At 45.0% G+C, this 22,288-nt stretch overlaps 1 protein-coding gene across 1 annotated transcript in view; it reads right to left on the reverse strand.

Moving 5' to 3' along the window:
* LOC309558520 (NACHT, LRR and PYD domains-containing protein 1b allele 5-like) overlaps positions 1-21,509 on the reverse strand; it is a gene marked incomplete at both ends in the record, with an annotated part of 37,315 nt that extends 15,806 nt beyond the window's left edge. Inside the window, 6 exons of the mRNA XM_082261600.1 lie at positions 4,027-4,152; positions 7,891-8,159; positions 15,373-15,599; positions 16,194-16,249; positions 18,582-18,676; positions 20,660-21,509. Coding sequence (XP_082117726.1) covers positions 4,027-4,152; positions 7,891-8,159; positions 15,373-15,599; positions 16,194-16,249; positions 18,582-18,676; positions 20,660-21,509 — 1,623 coding nt within the window. The remainder of the gene's footprint in view (positions 1-4,026; positions 4,153-7,890; positions 8,160-15,372; positions 15,600-16,193; positions 16,250-18,581; positions 18,677-20,659) is intronic.
* Between the last annotated feature and the right edge of the window lie 779 nt (positions 21,510-22,288).

Genomic DNA, 22,288 nt, shown 5'->3' on the forward strand with positions numbered 1-22,288 from the left:
GGGTATCGCCGTTAGTTGTTGTACCAAAGGGCACAGATATTCGGATTTGTGTGGACATGAGATGTGCTAACCAAGCTGTGCAGAGAGAGAGACATCCAATTCCCACTATTGAAGATGTTCTGCATGCAATGAATGGGGCAAGTGTCTTCAGTAAACTGGATTTGAAATGGGGTTATCATCAGATTGAATTGACCCCAGCATCTAGAGTCATCACTACATTTGCAAGCCATAAAGGTCTTTTTAGATACAAGAGGTTGATGTTTGGCGTATCGTCCGCACCGGAGGCCTATCAACATGTGATTCAGCAAGTGCTACATGGTTGTGAAGGCACGCATAACATTTCTGATGATATAATTGTGTGGGGAACAAACACACAGGAGCACGACGAACGTCTCCGTGCAGTGCTAAATCGCTTGAAGGAGAAAGGGTTAACATTAAATGAGAAGAAATGCACATTTCAAATGAATAAAATGACTTTTATGGGCCATGTGCTGTCTGACAGGGGCATTGGTCCGGAGGAATGTAAAATTAAAGCTGTGTCTGATGCCAGAAATCCTGAAAACCCTGCAGAAGTACGCAGTTTTCTTGGGCTAGTGAATTACTGTGCCAAGTTTATTCCAGATATGGCGACTGTCAGTGAACCTTTGAGAGTGTTGACTCACAAAGCAGTCCCGTGGAAGTGGGGCTTTTTGGAACAAGGTGCATTTGATGAACTTAGGAGACGGCTGACTTGCGCTACAACTTTGGCTTATTTCAATCCTACTGCACACACCCAAGTTATTGTCGATGCTAGCCCTGTGGGGTTAGGCGCCATCTTGGTTCAGAGACAATGCACAGGCGATTACAGGCCTATTCAGTATGCAAGCAGATCCCTCACTGATGTAGAGAGACGTTATTCTCAGACCGAGAAAGAAGCTTTGGCTGTTGTTTGGGGATGTGCAAGGTTTCACACCTATCTCTACGGCCTTGATTTTGAAATCATCACAGACCACAAGCCTCTGGAAGTGATATATTTGCCACGCTCAAAACCATCCGCCAGAATTGAGAGATGGGTTCTCAGATTGTTACCATATCGCTTTACAGTGCGGTACAGACCTGGACCGACTAATGCGGCAGATGCACTTTCCAGATTGCCTCAGTCTTCTGCACCTGTTCATAACCTGGCAGAAGAGTACATTCGTTTTGTGGCTACTAACGCCATGCCTCAGGCATTGACACCGCGGGAGGTTGAAGAATTGTCATCTGTAGATCCGGAAATTGCTCGGTTGAGAAAATGTGTAAGACAAGGGGTTTGGGTGGATTGTGACCCAAGCTATCACAGAATCAAACAAGAGCTGAGTATTGCAGGACAACTAGTTCTACGTGGCAATCGTATTGTGATGCCTAAAGATTTACGGAAACGTACATTACATTTAGCCCATGAGGGCCATCAAGGCATTGTACGCACCAAACAAAGATTACGTGAGAAAGTCTGGTGGCCAGGAATTGACAAGGATGTGGAACGTTTGGTTTCTTCATGTCGAGCATGTCAGTTGGTGGGCAGCAAACCTAAACCAGAACCAGTAACTCACACTGTTCTACCTGAGGGACCATGGGAAGATTTAGCCATTGATCTGTGCGACATTCCATCTGGACACCATCTTTTAGTTGTTGTGGACTATTATTCAAGGTGGCAAGAGGTGGTAGTTCTCACTAAAGCTACATCATCAACTGTAATTGAGGGGTTGGAGAGCATTTTTGCATCTCATGGGTTGCCTAAACGGATTGTGAGTGATAATGGTGCCCAATTTACTTCTCAGGAATTTCAGGATTATCTGAAATCAAATGCTATTGAACATCATCGTACAACTCCATACTGGCCACAGGCTAACGGGGAAGTGGAACGCCAGAATCGAACCTTGCTGAAAGCTTTGCGGATTGCTCATTTAGAGAGAAGAGACTGGAAAAAAGAACTGTGGCGTTTTCTTTTGGCTTATCGCACAACTCCGCATACTGTCACTGGCGTTAGTCCTGCGGAACTTCTTTGTGGTCGCAAATTCAGGACAAAATTGCCAGACATTGGGGGTCCTCCTACAAGTCAGAAAACTTTTCGGCATATTGATGAGGAAAGGAAGATCCGGGCTGAACAGTATGCAAACCACCGCCGCCATTGTCAACCTAGTGGCCTTCAACAGGGTGATAAGGTGTTGCTTCAAAGTGATCGGTTTAACAAACTGGCTCCGTCCTTTGAACCTGAGCCTTATGTTGTAAAGGAGAAAAGAGGTACTCAAGTGGTTTTAGAGGATTTAGATGGACACACAAAAGTGCGTAATTCCTCATTTGTGAAGAAATTTATTGAGTCAGAAGGTCAAGTATCGGAAGATGGCGAACAGGCAAAGAGTAGTGATGATACTGCCAGTGATCCAGACTTCAATCCACAACCATCCACATCGGAATGGCCAAGAGAAAAACGAGCAACAAATCCACCGGCCTACCTTAAGGACTATGTGTATAGTCAGGAGTTTATAGGTTACATTTTTAGTTGTTCATCCATGCATTTTGTTAATCCTATTAATACGTTGTGCATGTTATGTTTTATTCAAAGAGAGGAGGGAATGTAGTATGGTAAGCAACGGGTTAAGTTGCTGTCTGCAAAATGTTACAATTATGTATATGTCTGGGAGCTGGGTGTGGCTGAAGTTAGTTGCATGCTGATGTGCAGTGAATAAAGAAGCAACCTGTACAGCCTGTCTGTGTTAATACACTACACCTGTGTGCCCCCTGTGTCTGTGTCTTATAAAAATAAGCCATTCTTTACAAGTTTTCAAAGCGTCACTCTCTGCTCACGTGACCCGCCGCCTCTCTCCTCCCCTCCCCCTCCCCTCCCGACTGACATCAGTGAGGAATCCTCCGCTCTGCCTGCTGCAGGCAGCTTTCAGATGGGGAGAGGAGAGAGACGACGGGTCACGTGAGCGGCGTTGGCCCTCTGAAAACTGGTAAAGAACGGCTTATTTTTTTAAAAACACAGACACACAGGATTATCAAACAGAACAGACAGGATGGTATAAAGTGGCTTAATAACCACTTGAAAGGGGAAGTTGAGATTCCATGGGGGGGCATTTGCCCCCCCTTGCCTTTACCTGCGGACGCCCATGGTAAAGCCCCAGCCTGTGCTTTTTGTTTCAAGTAAATTTGGGCCTAGCCTTGCTCATTAAAATGATCTTGCTGCTGGCCAGTTTTACATAGCTGTGTTGTTTGCGATCTCGTCTTGTAGTGAAATGCCTGCTTGTAGCAATTTTCTCGAATACACTGCAACCAATTCTCACTCATTAAAATTGTGCTGCTGCTGGCCCATTTTACACTGTGGTGTCATTGTGGGTTCCCCGTTTACTGTATCTTCGGCAGCCTGAACCTTTTTACTTGCGTTTCAGCAACAGCGGATTATCCCCATTGGAGGCAACTCATCTGCCATTTTCAGTTATCCAGAATTGGCCATGGGCGTTTTCCCAATTATTGACTCCATCAAAATGTATGTTTTTGGATTATTTTTCTGGGGGATTTGGTTCCATAGTAATAGAGGTTGCTCCTTGACATGGAATAATTGATCTAATCCCCATCTATCCATTTACTACAATAGGATTTGATGCTGCACACCGGTGGTTCATTAGAGAGAGTGAATGGGGCCCTTTTGAATGTGCTCACGGAGACAACGTTGTCTGTGTGGTTTTACATGAGGTGTCTGGGTGGATTTTTACCATTGAATTTTGTAAACAGATTTTCTCAATAAAGGAATTTTTTTGCATTCCCACACCATTGTTGGTTCTCCTTAACTACTTTTCTGGGGGGTCCCTATGGAGCCTCCCCGGTTTTCCCTATTTCTACCTAATAGACCTGGCCAGAACATAGTAACTTGATTCTCCTCCCATAGACTTCAATGGCATTGGCTTCTAAGGTCAGGTTTGCTGAATTTTTCAACCAAGGTTTCGAACAATGAATACACTGTTTATACATACTGTGTATATGAAATCACACGGGCTGGCATTTTACCTCACTTTCTAATGTTACTCCTTCTGATGCTCTTAGAGTGTATGTGATGTCATTTTTAACAAACTTGATGTATGGAGGTTTGTCAATCCACCGAAATCCCGATTGAATTTGCTTTGTCTTTATAACCTGGTTGAAAGTACAATAAGGATTAGGATTATTTATTAATTTAGGAAAGCAGTTATATAATAAATGTAATTATTATCCCTCAAAGTCACTTAAAATAGATTTATGGCCCCCATACAAAAAAGATCATGTACATCTCTATAAAAATCGAAATTAGACACAGGCAGCCAAGGCCGCTGATAGGGGGGGACCACCAGTCCTCCTGTAGGGGGCCCGGGCACACAGGGGGGGCCCCAATAGCACTGGGAATCTGTGCAGTCGGGCGGAGAGGAAATTACAGAAGGAAGCCCTGTGCGGCTCTCTGCAGCAGCTGAAAGCCAGTTTCTCCCCCTTCTGCCAGCTTTCAGCTGCTGCAGGGAGAGACACAGGGCATTGTTCCTGTAATTGCTTCTCCAATACCGATCCCCTTCCCTGTTCTGCCTGCTCCTGATTCCCCCCCTTGTGCCCCCATTTCATAGACCAACCCCCCCCCCCCCAGAACAGACTGACTCTTTGTCAACATAGAACCCTCAACTCAGACCAACCCCCACAACACTGACCCCTCAGCACAGATCGACCCACCCAGCACAACACCCTCAGCAGAGATCACTCTCAGTATAGAAATATTCCCCCCCCCCCAGCACAGACCCCTCAACATAGACGCCCCTCTACCCAGAACAGACACCCCACCCCCCCTCCCAGTGCAGATCCCTCAGTATAGGAACCCTTCCACCTCCCCAGTACAGACACCCCTCGTCACCCATCCCCTTCTGGGTACAGAACCCCAAAGAGCCCCCGCAACACTCACTCACCAGATGATATATAGCGGGAGCTCAGAGTAAAGGGAATGGAGGAAGAGTGATGAGTGGAGCAGGGGAGGACGCTTCCACTGACACTGAGTTCCCACTGTGACTGAAGCAAGAGCACAGACTCCCTGAAGGTGCCACAGCCATTTTTGTTTTTTACATTAGACCACACTGCGGGACAGCATCTTGGAACTCAAAAAGATAAATTCACCTGCTGCACCCTCTTAGGTCATGCCCATTTCTGTTGCGGGGCTATTGGTGTGTTGCTGCATTTAATTAGGGACAGGGCATTCATTTGTAGGCTTGCTCTAGTTGGAGTGGAAAATGTGGCAGAAAAACAGGCTTGGTTTAAACTATGCTAAATATTAGGCGTGGCTTAAAGGGGGTGTGGTTAGAGTCTGAGATGAAAGATAAAAGGAGGAAGAAGGAAGAGAGGGATGGAGGGAGAGATAGAAAGAAAGAGGGAAAAAGGGATGGAGGGAGAGAGAAAGGAAAAAAAAGAGATAGGGAGGGAGAAAGAATGAAGGAAAGAAAGAGAGGGATGGAGGGACAGCAGGAACAGATCCTATACCACAATAGCAGTATGTGTATGCAATAAAGTTTAATAATCAGCAGATACTCAAACAAATATAAGAGATGGTCAGAGACTGCAGATGTGATACAAAAGATGGTCAGAGTGTGTGCGGATATGATACAGGAGATGGTCAGAGAGTGTGAGGATATGATACAGGAGATGGTCAGAGAGTGTGCAGACATGCTACAGGAGATGGTCAGAGAGTGTGCAGACATGCTACAGGAGATGGTCAGAGAGCGTTTGGACATGCTACAGGAGATGGTCAGAGAGTGTTCTGACATGCTACAGGAGATGGTCAGAGAGTGTTTGGACATGCTACAGGAGATGGTCAGAGAGTGTTTGGACATGTTACAGGAGATGGTCAGAGAGTGTTTGGACATGTTACAGGAGATGGTCAGAGAGTGTTTGGACATGCTACAGGAGATGGTCCGAGAGCGTGCAGACATGCTACAGGAGATGGTCAGAGAGCGTGCAGACATGCTACAGGAGATGATCAGAGAGCGTGCAGACATGCTACAGGAGATGGTCAGAGAGCATGCAGACATGCTACAGGAGATGGTCAGAGAGTGTTTGGACATGCTACAGGAGATGGTCAGAGTGTTTGGACATGCTACAGGAGATGGTCAGAGTGTTTGGACATGCTACAGGAGATGGTCAGGATGTTTGGACATGCTACAGGAGATGGTCAGAGCGTGCAGACATGCTACAGGAGATGGTCAGAGCATGCAGACATGCTACAGGAGATGGTCAGAGAGCGTGCAGACATGCTACAGGAGATGGTCAGAGAGCGTTTGGACATGCTACAGGAGATGGTCAGAGAGTGTTTGGACATGCTACAGGAGATGGTCAGAGAGCGTTTGGACATGCTACAGGAGATGGTCAGAGAGCGTTTGGACATGCTACAGGAGATGGTCAGAGAGTGTGCAGACATGCTACAGGAGATGGTCAGAAAGTGTGCAGACATGCTACAGGAGATGGTGAGAGAGTGTGCAGACATGCTACAGGAGATGGTCAGAGAGTGTGCAGACATGCTACAGGAGATGGTGAGAGAGTATGCAGACATGCTACAGGAGATGGTCAGAGAGTGTGCAGACATGCTACAGGAGATGGTCAGAGAGTGTGCAGACATGCTACAGGAGATGGTCAGAGAGTGTGCAGACATGCTACAGGAGATGGTCAGAGAGTGTGCAGACATGCTACAGGTGATGGTCAGAGAGTGTGCAGACATGCTACAGGAGATGGTCAGAGAGTGTGCAGACATGCTACAGGAGATGGTCAGAGAGTGTGCAGACATGCTACAGGAGATGGTCAGAGAGTGTGCAGACATGCTACAGGAGATGGTCAGAGAGTGTGCAGACATGCTACAGAAGATGGTCAGAGAGTGTGCAGACATGCTACAGAAGATGGTAAGAAAGTGTACGGACATGATACAGGAGATGGGGTCAGAGATTGTGGACAAGAGACCAAGGACACAGCTGACAGCACAGAGAGATGAGAAGGTGTACAGAGAGGATATGGTGATAATCACCTTCAGTCCTGTTGTGTCCCGGTCACACGGACCAGGACACGACAGGACTGAAGGTGATTATCACCCCATCTTCTCCAGGTTGGTCCCTGGTCTCCTCTGCCCACAGCCCGGCCGCTCTATTCACCAGTGTCTCCAGGGGGGGGGGGGGGCAAGCCCACTTCATTCACGATGACCCAAACGGCCGAGCTAGGCTGAGTTTGCTCAAGCCCAAATGGCTGAGCTTGCCCAATCCTTATTGGCCGAGCTTGCCCAAGCAGCCAAACTAGGTCAAGCTTACCCAAGCCCGAGCAACGCATGTTCAGTTCGAAAGCCGGCCCGCGGCCATGTTTTTATGGGTGGAAGCTGCAGCCGTACTGGGGCAAAGCCAATTTTCTGGGACTGTTGGCAACCATGCTGTAAATGTAAAAGTTCTGTGTTTTTTCCATGTCGTCCTCGAAGCCCCATGAAAAAAGAGCACCCTCTAATTTTTGGCTTTGGTACATGTCCCCCATGCCATTGCCTAGCCCTTCATGTGTTTCTTCGATAATAGACCTTAATCAGTTTGTGATAGCCAAATTTAAACAGGAATCCTAGGTGGATCTAACCCAAGTAGATCCACTTACACTTAAAGAAGGTCCAACAACTTATGAGTGCTAGCTGCAATTTACAGTGTCACAAATTCATAATGCAATCATTTTTTCACGTCCTTCCATCTTTCTCTACTATTCACATTTAAAGGCTCAATATAAAACAGATCCATATCAGTATTTAAACTACTCTGCTGCTGTGCTCATGGGCCAATACAGAGCCTATGATCTGGGAAACAAGCAGACTCATTGAAATTGATGTTCCATTTAATTTTGTAGCAGACTTACATCTTTTACTTGCTTATTAGACATGGGCACCAAGTAAATATTGATCAAGAAAGCCTTTGTAACTTGTTTGCAGTATATCAGCACCGTTCCCCGTGATTGAGCTTGCTTCCTTTTACGCGTCTGAGAATTTTCTATAAGGACTCCAACTGATTTATAAGTAGCACCTTCAAGGACAACATGGGATGATTCCACTTTACTTGGTGATACAAAGTGACACTTTCCATCTTCAAAATGGGCACATTTAAGGTATGGCTTGTTTATTTCAAACTCTGTACATGAGGAATGACAGTAAATAAACTTTATTAGCTCAATAATGCAGATATAATTATCAGGAGTAAAAAAAGGTTATAGAATATGTTATAGTATTATTTAATATTTCTAGCTTGTGTCTGTGTTACCATGTACTTGTACTAAAAAGTATCCTGTTCTCTTTGTATAGGTTCCTTTGTGTGGAATACCTGTCAGTCCCCCTGCTTACCTATTTCAAACTGAACACACTAGGCATGAGAGCACATCCATCCCAGCATGGTCAGTTTTCTTCTTTGCATTCTACAACCTGCATGTACTCCAGTGGCCTGACTTGTGCTAATACACTCCCCCAACTCTTCACTGGGAAGATCAGTGTACTGCTGTTTCTCTGCCTCATGCTGACACGCCCCCTGGCCAGTTCGTCACAGTTTTGTTTCTGTCTCTTCATTTTAAACTGCCCCATTCTGTGCTCTGCTCAAGCTGCTTCAGCCATGTCCCCGACCCAACCCCTTTATAGTCACACAGAGTCTCCACCCCCACCTCTCTAAGCCCCTTATGCAGCTGAGAACAGAGGTCATGTGAAAAATATTGGTATTTAGATTTTTATTGTGAGCACAACTCCAACCTTACCCCTTTAGTCTTGCACAGTTGTTCATGAGCCTTTCCTGTGCTGAAATTGCTTACTCTGATTTCACCTAACACTGTGCATTCACACTAAGCTTCTCACAATGTGCATTATAAGCTGCAGTAAGTCAGATACAGCCCTCCTCATTTCCTGGCTTGAGGACTTCCATCATTTACCCCTTTCCTCCCCAGCCTGACTGTCCCTGGGCTACCCCTTTTATTCATTGTATTTCAGTTCTTTCAGTCAAAAAGGCTAAGTATCACCAACCAGATACAAGTTAATTATGCTGCCATTTCCAGAAGAAAGATGCTAGGTGCACAAAAACTAAACAGGCAACTAGAAGGACAGCTCACTCAGGTAGCTTAAGGGCCCTTTCACACGGGCGCTCCGTATGTCCGCAAATCATCCTATTTTTTTGCGGATGATTTGCGGACATAATGTAAGTGAATGGCATTGCGGATGTCAGCGGAATACCATCCGCTGACATCCGATTTTCCTCCTGTCAGTTCTGTTCCGTTTTTTGGAACAGAAAAAATCCTATTTTTGTTCCGTTCAAAAAACGGAAAGGAAGGAAAATCGGATGTCAGCGGTGTCATCCGCTGACATCCGCAATCCCCCATAGACTTACATTAGGTCCGCATATCATCCGCAAACGGATGGGATGATATGCGAACCTACGGAGCGGATGACAGAAATGTCATCCGCTCCGTGAAAAAAAAAAAAAAAAAAGTCCCGCAGCGGACCTTTCACACGGAAAGCCCGTGTGAAAGAGCCCTAACTCTATTTCTGTCAGTAGCTTGTAATGCTTCTGCTCCATCATAGCTGCTGGTTTTGGCTATGATGCATCCCTGTCTCCCTCTGTTCACCTGCAAGGTGATTGATGTGGCCAGTCTCTGGGTGGAAACCAAACCTGCAGTTTCATGCTTCTGATATTGCATTTGTATCACATGCTCCAAGCCCTCTGTTTGTCTGTCCTGCTCTGCTGTTTGGATTCCCTCGTTGATGACCTCAGATCAGATATTGACTACTCTCTGAACTCTGCCTGCCTTTTGACTACGGATTGACCCTGATTATTCTGAACATTACCTTGTACCTGGACTGGATTGAACCGTTCTGCCTGTCTGCCAACTGCAATTACCTAAAGAATTATTGGACAATCGTCCTCCCTGCACTATGTATCTATCTCTTCAGAAAACTGATGCTGCTGTATATCACTATGTGACTACTGACAGAAATGGAGTTAAGCTTAAGTGCCGGTTCACACTGAAGCGGCACGACTTCGGGGGGCGACCTGTGAAGTCGCGTGCACCGTTGTGCACCGCGACTTCGGCACGACTTGCACGGATTTCATATAATGAATGTCTATGCAAGTCGCTCTGAGGTCGCCCCGAAGTAGTACAGGACCCTTTTTCTAAGTCGGAGCGACTTGTGTCGCTCCTATTAGAAAGGGTCCTGTAGCAGTCAATGGACTGCGACTGACCGCGACTTGTCAGGCTGACAAGTTGTCTGACAAGTCGCGGCAGTGTGAATGGGCTCTAAGAGTTATGAGTTAAGTTAACAGTTAATAAGTATGTACTTCACTGTTTCGCACTGTGGTAATTGTTTTGTTTGAACTGCAAGTACCTGTTTGCTTTGCTCAGTTCACGCCTGCCCTGGCGTAGTAGCCAGGCACTAAAGCATTATGTATAAGTCCTGGGGACAACTGAGTACCGGTAGGCCTGCTTGCCTTATGGGAAAGGGGGCTGTTATAGGTGAAGAACACAGAAGCCAGCTATACTGTGTGGCCACCTGCAATAGGGGTAAGCATGACACTTTCCCCCCCAAATGTTAGAGAGCATCAGTTTTACTAGTGTTCAAAGGAGTAAGGATCTTTTTTTACCCAGCTCCTCGCTCCAAGAAATAAAGAAACTTCTTTTAAGGCTCAACTACTCATAAGATGAAATCTGTTTTCTTATCTGAAATCGTGTTTCTTATATACCATTACAGGTTTCTTGATGGGACCAATTGAAGCATCAATATTAGTTTCCAGAACAATTATACAATGGATCATATTATTGTTACAAGATTTAACCTTTAGGCCTATTTGAATTGACACTCCAGAGTAATGTGCATGAATTTCTGCAGTGGTTCTGCAAAGGATCCTATATTTAAAGAGTTAGTTGAGCAATCAGGCCTTCCAGAAAACTTTGACAGATATGCCCTTTGTTGGTAATTTTCTTTTTGGCGCAACGCTGGATGCAATAATTGAAAACCTTACAGGAGGAAAGAGCACCTTTTTGCCTTACTCGTTTGTCTAAAGATGGAAGGCTAAGTCATGGCCTTCCTCTAAGACCCACAAACACTGCTTTTGTCCTTCAGGGAATTCAGAAAAGGTTTCCAAGAACTCTAAGACCTCTGCAACTGCAGGCACAAATGTCCTCATAAAGAGTGCTTATAAATCATCTTTAGCATGAAGGTATGCCCCTACCTATGTCCTGCAAGGTGGAGGAACAGCTTCTGTATTTTGCTAGCTACTGCATCAGCTGTGTTTCAGACCCCTGGGGTTCTAGATATTGTTCAGGTTACAAAATAAATTTCCTCTGAAGTGGTTCTCCCTATCCAAAGTCCAACTGACCCCCCAGAAGCTGACAGACCTACGGCTGGCCATCAAAGGGCTCCTATAAGGGTGATTCCTGTTCCGACTATGAAAAGATTTAAAGGCTTTTATTAAAACCTCTTTACTCTTCAGAAATAAGTGGGAGTCCATCCCATTCTGGACTTTATTGCATTTGAAAGGGTCTGTAAGTTAAAAATGGAATCATGGAATCCATTCATGTTGTTATTGCATCCAGGAGATTTTCTGGCATCCATACTGGATGCATACTTACACCTTTCAAACTAATCACTTCAACTAATGCTTTTCCAAATTAAAGATAGAGCCGAGATCATTATTAATTTGTACCCCTCATTTGGTCCATCATCTTTTCTTACATTGTTCAAACATTTTTGGCTCTGGTGCTACCTCTCCTTTGAAAGACGGGACCTCCATCCTAGGTTATCTAAGCCATCTGCTCTTGGGAGCATATTTATACAAGGCCTTGGTTGCCATCCTGAACGTAACTTTGAATACTCTAGGAGAATTTGTTTGCGTTCTAAATATCAAGAAGTCTTGTCATCGCTCATACCTCTGGCTCAAGAGCCTAGATTTAATTTTGGATACCTAACCTTTCAAAGGTTTTACCACCATTGCAAAAGCTCCAGAAGTTTCAAGGCAGTGTCAGCCGCTGCAAATGGATCACTGGTCCTTCCCAACAATCGAACATTGGGCCTCAAACTAGCCACAATTTAAGCCGTTCCCGTTACCTAATTCCATTCATCTTCTACAACTAGAAATTCTCTGGAAATGGGACAAATCTCCAATGTCAAAGCTCTTCAAATTCACCTTAATTGGTGGCTAACATCCCTGATTCTGAAGGTTCTGAATTTACTCCCGCGTTGTACAATTGTGACAACAGATAAAGTCCTCTATAATTGGGCAGAGTGCTGAATTTTTCTTCCAAGTGGCCCTACTTCAATGGATGGTTCACCAAAGAGCATCGAGTGAGAGTTCAGTTTGACAGTTAGGGAGGGGGGGGGGGGTAAACTACCCAAAGGAGCTGTCCTCCTAGTTGTCCCTTTAGTTTTTTTTATGCAAGTGTTCTCCTGGTAATGGCAGCATAAAACACTTATATCTGGCTAATCTTCAATCAACTCTGTGTCTCTCAATTACCTCAGAGAAAATAATTTTATGGTAAGTACAAAAATAATTATTATTTACCATTTGTGTTGCACCAATCTTTTCAGATATTGAGTGATTAAAAAGATTAGACTAAGCCAGCCTTTCTCAACCTTTTCAACACAGAGGAACCCTTAACCACTTGCCGACCGCCGCCCGACTATATACAGCGGCGGTCAGACCCTCCCAGGCAAAGTGACGTACCGGTACGTCACTAGCCTGGGAGCGAATAGGGCGCGAGCGCGTGCCGCCGGAGGCGCGCTCCCTCCCCCGCTCGTACCCGACGCGTGTGACCGGCGGACCCGATGTCCGCCGGTCACTCGCGATCGTCGGGCAAAGAGGGAGAAAGGCAGACGGCTAATGTAAACAAAGCCGCCTGTCATTCTCCCCTGTGTAAAAACACAGATCACTCGGTCCTGCTATGTAGGACCGTTGATCTGTGCTATTACACCACTAGCCAATTCCAATGACAGTTAGAAACATGCCCTTAAGGACACACTTAACCCCTCCCTCTCCAATAAAGTTAACCCCTTCCCTCCCAGTGTCATTTTTACAGTAACTGCATATGTATAGCACTGATTACTGTAGTAATGTCACTGGTACCCCCAAAAGTGTCAAAAATGTCAGTCAAGGGTCCGATCTGTCCGCCGCAATGTCGCAGTACCGAAAAAAAAAAAAAAAATTGCAGATCGCCGCCATTACGCGTTAAAAAAAAAAACAACAAAAATGACAAAAATCTTTCCCTTAGTTAGTAAACGCAATAACTTTTGCGCAAACCAATCAAAATACGCTTATTGTGATTTTTTTTTTACCAAACATGTAGCAGAAAACAAATTGGCCAAAAATTTAAAAAAATTTTGATTTACATTTTTTGGGGGGGAATTTCATATAAAAAAATGTGAAAAATATTGTTATTTTTGCAAAATTGTCGCTCTTTTTTTGTTTATAGCGCATGATCAAAAAAAAAAAAAATCGCACAGGTGATCAAATACCACCAAAAGAAAGCTCTGCTTGTGGGAAAAAAAGGACGTCAAATTAGTTTGGGTACAGCGTCGCACGACCGCGCAATTGTCCGTTAAAGTCACACAGTGCCGAATCGCAAAATACCCCCTGGTCAGGAAGGGGGTAAAATCTTCCGGGGCTTAAGTGGTTAAAAAAACTTCTCGGTTTCAGGGAACCCCTGCTTAAAATTACTATATCTACAACTCCTGATATATTAGGGTGATGGTCAGTGGAAAGAATGATCATTACACTTGAGGTTATTGGAAGAATAGCTAAAAAGATCACTGGTGTCGGTGGGAACTTATCTAAAAGGTGGAAATTTCTCATTGGTCAAGGAACCCCTAGCAACCTCTGGAGGAACCCAAGGGTTCAATGGAACCCAGGTTGAGAAACCCTGGACTAAGCAGTTTGTTGTAAGAAAATTCAATATGCATATGACCAGTGGCGTAGCGTGGGTTGTCAGCACCCGGGGCAAGGCAAGTAATTGCGCCCCCTAACCCGTGGGATTTTAGCACTTGAGTCTCTTCCACTAGATTAGTTAAATAAACCCTTACCCCTAAGCACATGCATTGTTTGTTATGAAAAATACGAATGTAATTAAAGTAAAATGCATCTAAATACAAGTTTGAATGATCAGCGTGTCCCCTTTCAATGCAGAGAGACCAGCGTGCCCCCTTTCAATGCAGAATGACAAGCGTGCCCCCTTTCAATACAGAAAGACCAGCGTGCCCCCTTTCAATGCAGAATGACAAGCGTGCCCCCTTTCAATACAGAAAGACCAGCGTGCCCCCTTTCAATACAGAAAGACCAGTGTGCCCCCTTTCAATGCAGAATGACCAGCGTGCCCCCTTTCAATGCAGAATGACCAGCGTGCCCCCTTTCAATGCAAACAGACCAGCGTGCCCCCTTTCAATGCAGACAGACCAGTTGCCCCCTTTCAATGCAGACAGACCAGCGTGCCCTCTTTCAATGCAGAGAGACTTACCTGCAGGGGCAGCTTCTCCTCAGTTCCCCTTGTCTCCTCGAGTCCTCCCGCCTCCTCCTCGGCCAATGGAATGCGTTCGCCTTTCAGCCAATCAGGAAGCGGGTCTCAGGAGGAGGATCCATGTGACAATCGCTATTGTCACACAATGGGTGGGCTCGGGAGGAGTGCGCCCCGGGTCCACCCTTTTTTGAAGCCTATTAGAGCCTCTGGCTCTAATCAGGTGATTACAAAAAAACCCACTCTGTGACAGCGCCAGGCTGCTGACTCACTCGCTGCTAAACTGACTGAGCAGTGAGGAGAGGCGGCATAGGCTTGCAACGCCACCCCACCCTACACCAATGGACAGGTGAGGCACAGTCCAGCCCCGCCCCGACCCGCCATTTTCAGCCATAGGGCGGCCGCGCTGGACATCTCCCAGCATAAAGATGGAGGCAGCCGCAGACAGTGTGTGAACTGTGTATGTCAGAGTCAGACAGACAGAGTGACACTGCAGATGCGCCCCCCCCAGATGTTGCGCCCGGTGCGGCCGGCCCCCCCTGCACCCCCCACGCTACGCCACTGCATATGACCATGGTTAAGCTAGAGCGATAAGTTACTGTAACAATGTGATGGGTCTTTACTTACAACTGGACAGTCTTGGACAGACTCCTTTTCAGGGAAAAGGATGCAGTATGCATAGAATATTCACACACATGATAAATAGGGCAAAGTGTTAAATTCTGTATTGAAGTGATAAAGTTGTAAAACTTATGACAAGAACTGGATGAATTCGGGGGCATCCAGTGGGAAGCCATGGCAGTAGGTCAAAGTCTTTGTCGCTACAACTTACTCATTTATCATGTTTAGCAAACTGTAATTCTAACTTACCTTTTGGACACAAAGAATGAGGTAGGTACACTGCTGATATTTCATGAGGTGCTGATATATTTATGTTGAACAGAGGACTCTTAATGTCATATTTGTTTTTGGAATTATCCGGCATAAGATCACCCCAATTTCTAACCATTTCATATTCAATGACTAGTGGAGAGTTCACTAAAAATCGAAGTTTGCTGTTGCTGCACTCTAATAGACCAACAGATTTCACGTCCAACCTAGGGAAAGAAAACATGCCACAAAACATTGGTTTAAGCCCCCCACTTTTTTGTATCTTCATTAAGTTATTAATAGTTCAATTCACAGTTATTATCATTATACATGTATGCAGATTTTTTTAAGACAACATCTGAGTTCCATCAGTTTCTATCTGCACTTACAGTAGTACAACTGGACTAAACCTTCTGTTATGGTGTTGTAGATTTCATCAGACCCTATAGGCACAATGCCTTTATTGAATTGAAAATTTGCTCATTTTCAAATGCATAGCAATGTGGATAGAATATGCATAAAGAAAACATTTCTTTGCAGGTATAATGGAAGAGGAGACACAAGCGGCCATCCAAACATTTCCCAATAACATCTCCCAGCTGAATAGTAACTCAGGTTAGAAAAGCTTAATATGCCTCTTCCTCCACACTTACCTGCTTTTCCTTTCACCATTGACCAAGTGAGAATGTCAGAAATCTTACTAGGTTATAGACTGCTCAACAGCATGTAGCAGATAGCTATGAGGGTTGTCTGATAACTCACATGACAGGCTGTCCTCAAAAGCCTAAAAGACCTAAATGCTTGGTGATTATTATCCTTACCTGTAAGTCCTTTCAGTTCTGACAGGGTCCATTTTCACTAACGTAGAATCTTGATGCTTCAGGCAAGGGAGAAAAGGAAAATGCATGTTAACACCAAGAGAATGAATTTAACTGAAATGTCTAGTATTTGAAGAATGCAAGGAGATCATTTATTTTTAAACCTTAAAGCCTAAATGTAGCTAAAATAAAAAAACAGAAAAAATCAGCACTAGGGACATAACTTACAGTCAGTAGGATGTGTCCCTTGTGCTGATTCATCTTCATTCAGTTGCAATCCTCCCCTGTCTCTGTCCATGCCCTCCACCCCCTGCCCCCCCGGCAGGGGTTATTACAACTAACACAGCAGTCAGAAGTGTGCAACAGTGCAGCACACCGAGTTCAGTGGTCAGGATTATATAATATATAGCTCAGCCAACAGAGTGTAGTTGTAAGGAGTATGCAATATTAGTTATAGCATATAGGGTACAGTGGTCGGAATTATGGAATATACGGTGTACATTACATAGTCCTGACTGCCATACTGTGTACAATCTGCTGTTTGGTATGTAACCCTTAAAAGGGAAGTGTGGGATTGAAAAAACAAACAATCCATACTTACCTAGGTGGATGCAGCATCGGTCTATTGCTGCATCTGTCCCCCATTACCTCTAAGACTGAGAACTGATCGATCAAACACCACTAATCACTCAGTTCTTGGACTTCAATGAGCAGAGAGCCAGTGACTGTGAGTCAAAGACTCTCTGCTCTACCCCTCCACTGGATCACTGGGCTGTGGAGGGGATAGGAGCAGCTGGCTCAGCCTCACGGTGACACGCTGAGAGGATGAGCCAGTTGCCGCTCAGGCATCTGGATGGATCCCTCCATTAAAGTCAGGATCCCTCCAGAGTCTGTACCGGCTGAGTAAATTCAACCAACAGTGGATTTTACCCCGCTATTTGGCTAAATATGGGTCACAGAAGTTCAGAACTAAGTGCACTCCTGTGACCCACAGAAGTAGTAGGGTTAAAAGAGCTTTGGACCTACTTCTTCTTTAGTGTTATACAGTATATTTGATAAGAAATTATCCTCCCCTTAAAAGCTGTGCTTCTATGACCTTCAGGTGTGTCTATATTCTGCATGCAGAAAAGGATATAATGGAGGTTTCATTTTTTTTTAATGATTGTGCTGAGGTTTGTGTGTGTCTGAAATAATTTTACAGTAATTAAAAATATATTTTTTGAGTACAGGTACTGTGGCATATTTATGCCATGTGTAAAGCAAGCAGGCACATATCCTATTCAACTATGTCAGCGCGGTGTGTCGCTCTAGTGTACTACACACGTTGCATCATTGTTCCCCATAGATACCCCACACACTTTGGCTACATACATGTAGCACTACTGCCATGGGAGCTGCTAAGTGTGGGTCCCCCTGGGTTACCATTAGCAACAGCAGAGTATTTAAGCATGTTTTCCAAGTGTGATTTCTTCAGACAAGAGCCTGTCCAGTTTCTTTGGTTTTTAGTGTTTATTGAGAACTTGTTTGGGAGAAGGGATGAGTGGGATACTCCATCAACTGAACTATGCACAAAATAGGCAGAGACTATATAGAACTGCTGATTGACGCTGGTTAACGCTGACTGACGCTGGTCACGGCTAGGCCGCTTACTTTAGCTTCACCTTTGACTATGATAAAGTTCTTTAAGCTTCCTAAGGTACTCCTTCCTGAGGTAGCTGACTTGTAGTGCAGTCAGACTGTACTGCTGAGACACTTCAGGGCCCTTCCTGGCACCCCCTTTGCTCCCTTATCTTCAGGGTTTCACAACTTGGCACCCCCTTTACTATACACTCTGGGTTAGCTGGCTCTCTGATCCCCTTGACCTCTCTGGAGTGGTCCCCTCTCCAAAGCAGACGCCTGGGCAGATCCTTGAGTACTCACGACACTGTTTCTCCAGAAATTCTCTGCCCAGCAGCTCCACTCGGACAGCACACACTGGATCTCCTGCAGCGCAGCTCAACCCCTGGTCACTAGGCTGACTGCCCAGACCACCTTCCTGACTTCAGCAGGAGGAGAGACAGCCGTCACCTCCTCCTGGGACTTCGCTCCTGCCAAAAGACACCATGTCACATCCCCCTCAGGATTTATTCCCAATCCCAGGATGCATTGCAGCAATGTCCACCCACTGGGACAGTCATAAACCCAGGTGTGCTATAGGCTGGATTTCCTCCACTGTCCAACAAGATCCCTCATTGGATACAGTGGGGAGACTCCCCAGACACACCTGGAAACATGTGACAGGCTAACCTACAGATCAGGCCCTCCTGATAAGCAGAACAGGGCCAAATGTATGCTTTTCCTAGCACCTACCTAGGAGGGTGCTACATACAAAATAAAAAAAATATATATTACCTTATGCACAGCATCCATTACATCTTTCTGGTCAGTGTGTCCATTACAGGGTTTATCCTCTGAAACGTCATCTTGAAAAGAATTACCATTTAAGCCTAAAATATAGAATGAAAAAAAAAAAAAGACAACATTTTGATTCAAAAGTTTTTTTTTTTTTTTAATAACAGATTGTGAATAAATAACATATTAACCACTTTACCACCGGAGGATTTTGCTGTCTTACGTCTGGGCCACTTTTTGCGATTCGGCGCTGTGCGACTTTAACTGACAATTGCGCGGGTGTGCGACGCCGTACCCAAACAAAATTTAAGTCCTTTTTTTCCCACAAACAAGAGCTTTCTTTTGGTGGTATTTGATCACCTGTGCGATTTTTACTTTTTGCGCTATAAACAAAAAAGTGAGCGTTTATTTTGAAAAAATAACAATCTTTTTAACATTTTTTTATATGAAATTCCCCCCAAAAAAATGTAAAAATCTAATTTTTTTAAAAATTTTTGGCCAATTTGTTTTCTGCTACATATGTTTGGTAAAAAAAAATCACGATAAGCGTATTTTGATTAGTTTGCGCTAAAGTTATTGCGTTTACTAACAAAGTGAAAGATTTGTCATTTTTGGTGTTTTTTTTTTTTAACGCATAATGGCGGCGATCTGCGATTTTTTTTTTTGCGGGACTGCGACTGCGGACAGATCGGACCCTTGACTGACATTTTTGACAATTTTGGGGGTACCAGTGACATTACTACAGTAATCAATGCTATATATATGCACTGTTACTGTAAAAATGACACTGACAGGGAAGGGGTTAATTTTATTGGAGAGGGAGGGGTTAATGTACGCCTGGTGCTTACTAATGTGTGGGGGGGGGAGGTGACTTAGTGACTCAAGGACAGATCGGATGTCTCTGTTTACACAAGCGAGCGGATCTCCTCACTCGATTCTCAGATGATCGAGGAAGAGCGGCGGCGATCGCCGCCGCTCCTCCCCTGTCCCGACTCCCGCTGTGACTGAAAACAGCGGGAGCGCGCCTCCGGCTACAGGGGGAGGAGTCCAGCGACGTAGGTCTACGTCGCTGGACGATAACGAGCCACATTGCTGCAGTAGCAGCAATGTGAGCAGTGGGTAAGTGGTTAAATTACAACAAAATTAGAACTATTACAGTTTGCACAATTATTCATGCAGTTCTAAGTAATGGAACACAGCACAGTGAATACATGTGCTATGACCTATCCCCCTGCAGTGCACCCGGAGGGAGAAAGAGGAAGAGAAGCTGGTAGTGCTGCAGGGGGAAGGCAGAAGAGGATCAGTGGCTGTAATAAGACCGTACAGCCAGCCCTTATGCTCAGCAGGTGACTGGGCCCCCCTTTTGAACTGATGTTACCTGGGCCCAGTACAGGAGGGCTGGCTGTACTGCCTTAGCAGCCCTGCTCATACCCATTCAACATAGTCTTGGGGCTTTTGGACATCTACACAAAGAAGGCTTTTACAGGTAAATTGGGTGCATAAAATAGAATAATGGATAGATAGAGGGCAGGTAAGCCTGGAGGGAGCCAACCCCCTCCTAAAAGGCACAGGGGTGCACTGGACACCCAGCATATAGCAGAATGGCAGCAAAGGTGCATCCCCCTAACCAGCATTTCAACAGTACAAACAAATAACCACTTCCCTCACTCATAACTTTGGCAGCAAGGAGCACATAGAAGGTGTGATGCATGTCAAACAAAACCAAAGAAAATTCCCAGCTCAATTTACCAACCAGCCTGCAACCAACCAAATTACCCTGTCTAGCAGTTTGTGTTAAAAACAGGGGCTTAGTTTGCACACATTTGCAATAATACTGGGGTGCCGCAAAGTGGCTCTGCAGCTTACGCGTGTATTTGCAAATGGTTGCAAACGAAACCCCTTTTTTTAATGCAAACTGTTAGACAGGATCATTTGGTCGGTTGCAGGCTGGTTGGTAACTTGAGCTGGGAATTTTCTTTGGTTTTGTTTGATATGGCCAGCTTTAGCCACTGCTGATTGATCTTCCTCAAGCTTCCATCCTGCAAGCAAAACATCAGAACAGTTATTATTTTCCTTACCTGTTTGGGACGTATCTGATTCCAAACTTTGTAGGATGAATAGTGGGTCATCCATATTACAAAGCTCTTCAATGGACTGTATCCTCGCGGCCAGTTCTTGGTCCTCTTCCTTCAGCTCATTCATTTGTTTTGAGATGGACTGTACCGCCTGCTCTTTTTGGCAAGAGGTGTACTTTTGTATCTGCTGATTGAGATGCTTAAAACGGGCACTGACCTGTTCTTGTAAAGCAGCCCTTTCTTTCTCTTTGCTCTCTTGATTGCTCAGTTCCCTGATCTTTTTTTTAATGTCCTCTCTCTTAGAGACTAAATTCTCCCGAACTTTTTGCATTCTTTCTTTTTTCTTTTCAGAAGCCTCTTCCAGTGACTCCACGCTGTGTCCTTTGTGGACCCCAAACACGCAGCAGTCAGGACAGATACATGTACCATCGTCCTTACAATAATAATCCAGTAGTTTGCAATGTGGATGACATTTTCTGTTCTCCAGAGAAGTAGGATCGATTAATCTGTGTGTCTGGTGTGCTGCGAGGTGTCCGTCACATATAGAGCCTATGCATAGCAAACATGTTTTAACAGCTGGTAATGAACAGTACATACAAAGCACCATTTCCCGCGCAAACTGCTCACGCGCCAACCTGCCACTGAGCTCTCGGTTCTGCTGTAGAGAAGGTCTTGAAGAAAACCTTTTCCCGCATGTAGGACATGTATAAAATCCACCTTCATCTTGATCCTTCAGCTCTTTCTCCATACAGCCCTGGCAGAAGTTGTGTCCACATTTCAGAGTGACGGGATCGGTGTAAAACCTTTGGCATAGAGAGCAACAAAGCTCAGCGTTCAGCTCTGCAGACGCCATGGGGGAGGAACTGAAAAGTGGCGGGAAAAATTTCTTGTTGTACATTACTCATCATTAACTCTTTAGGGCAACAGTTCAGTCGTGTAGCACTTCTGTAATCGTATGTGATTCTTAAAAACAATGAATTTCAGTTTTATTCTCTCTTGTGGTCGAATAAATAGACCATTACTCATTTCTGATATGAAAGTGTATTTGTTGTTGCACCCATTTAACCACTTGCTGACCGCCCCATGCAGATTTACTGCGGCAGGGTGGCTCGGCTGCGCATAATCACGTGATTATATGCACACGGTTTTGGCAGGGTGCGTCGCCGGAGTCGCGCTCCTGCTGTGATTAGACACAGCGGGAGGTAGACCGCGGGAGGATCGCCGTCGGCCTCCCGCAATCTTCGGGTAAACTGACAGGAGAGCCATCTGGCATGTAAACAATGTAAGACGGCTCTCCTGTCAGAGAGGCAGGGAAAGATAGTGTGATTCAGCTAAGCTGAATTACCGATCTCTCTTTGCCTCTGTTCAGTCCACCCCCCACTGTTAGTAAGCACATCTAGGGAACACATTTAACCCCTTGATCCCCCCCAGTGTTAACCCCTTCCCTGCCAGTGTCATTTATACAGTAACAGTGCATATTATTTAGCACTGATTACTGTATTAATGTCACTGGTCCCCAAAAAGTGTCACTTAGTGTCAGATTTGTCCGCCGCAATCCAGATAAAAATTGCTGATCGCCGCCATTACTAATAAAAAAAATAAATTAAAAGTCCATAAATCTATCTTGTAGTT

This window comes from Pelophylax lessonae (genome assembly GCF_965119305.1).
Source record: "Pelophylax lessonae genome assembly, chromosome: 6".
Classification (NCBI taxonomy): Eukaryota; Metazoa; Chordata; class Amphibia; order Anura; family Ranidae; genus Pelophylax; species Pelophylax lessonae.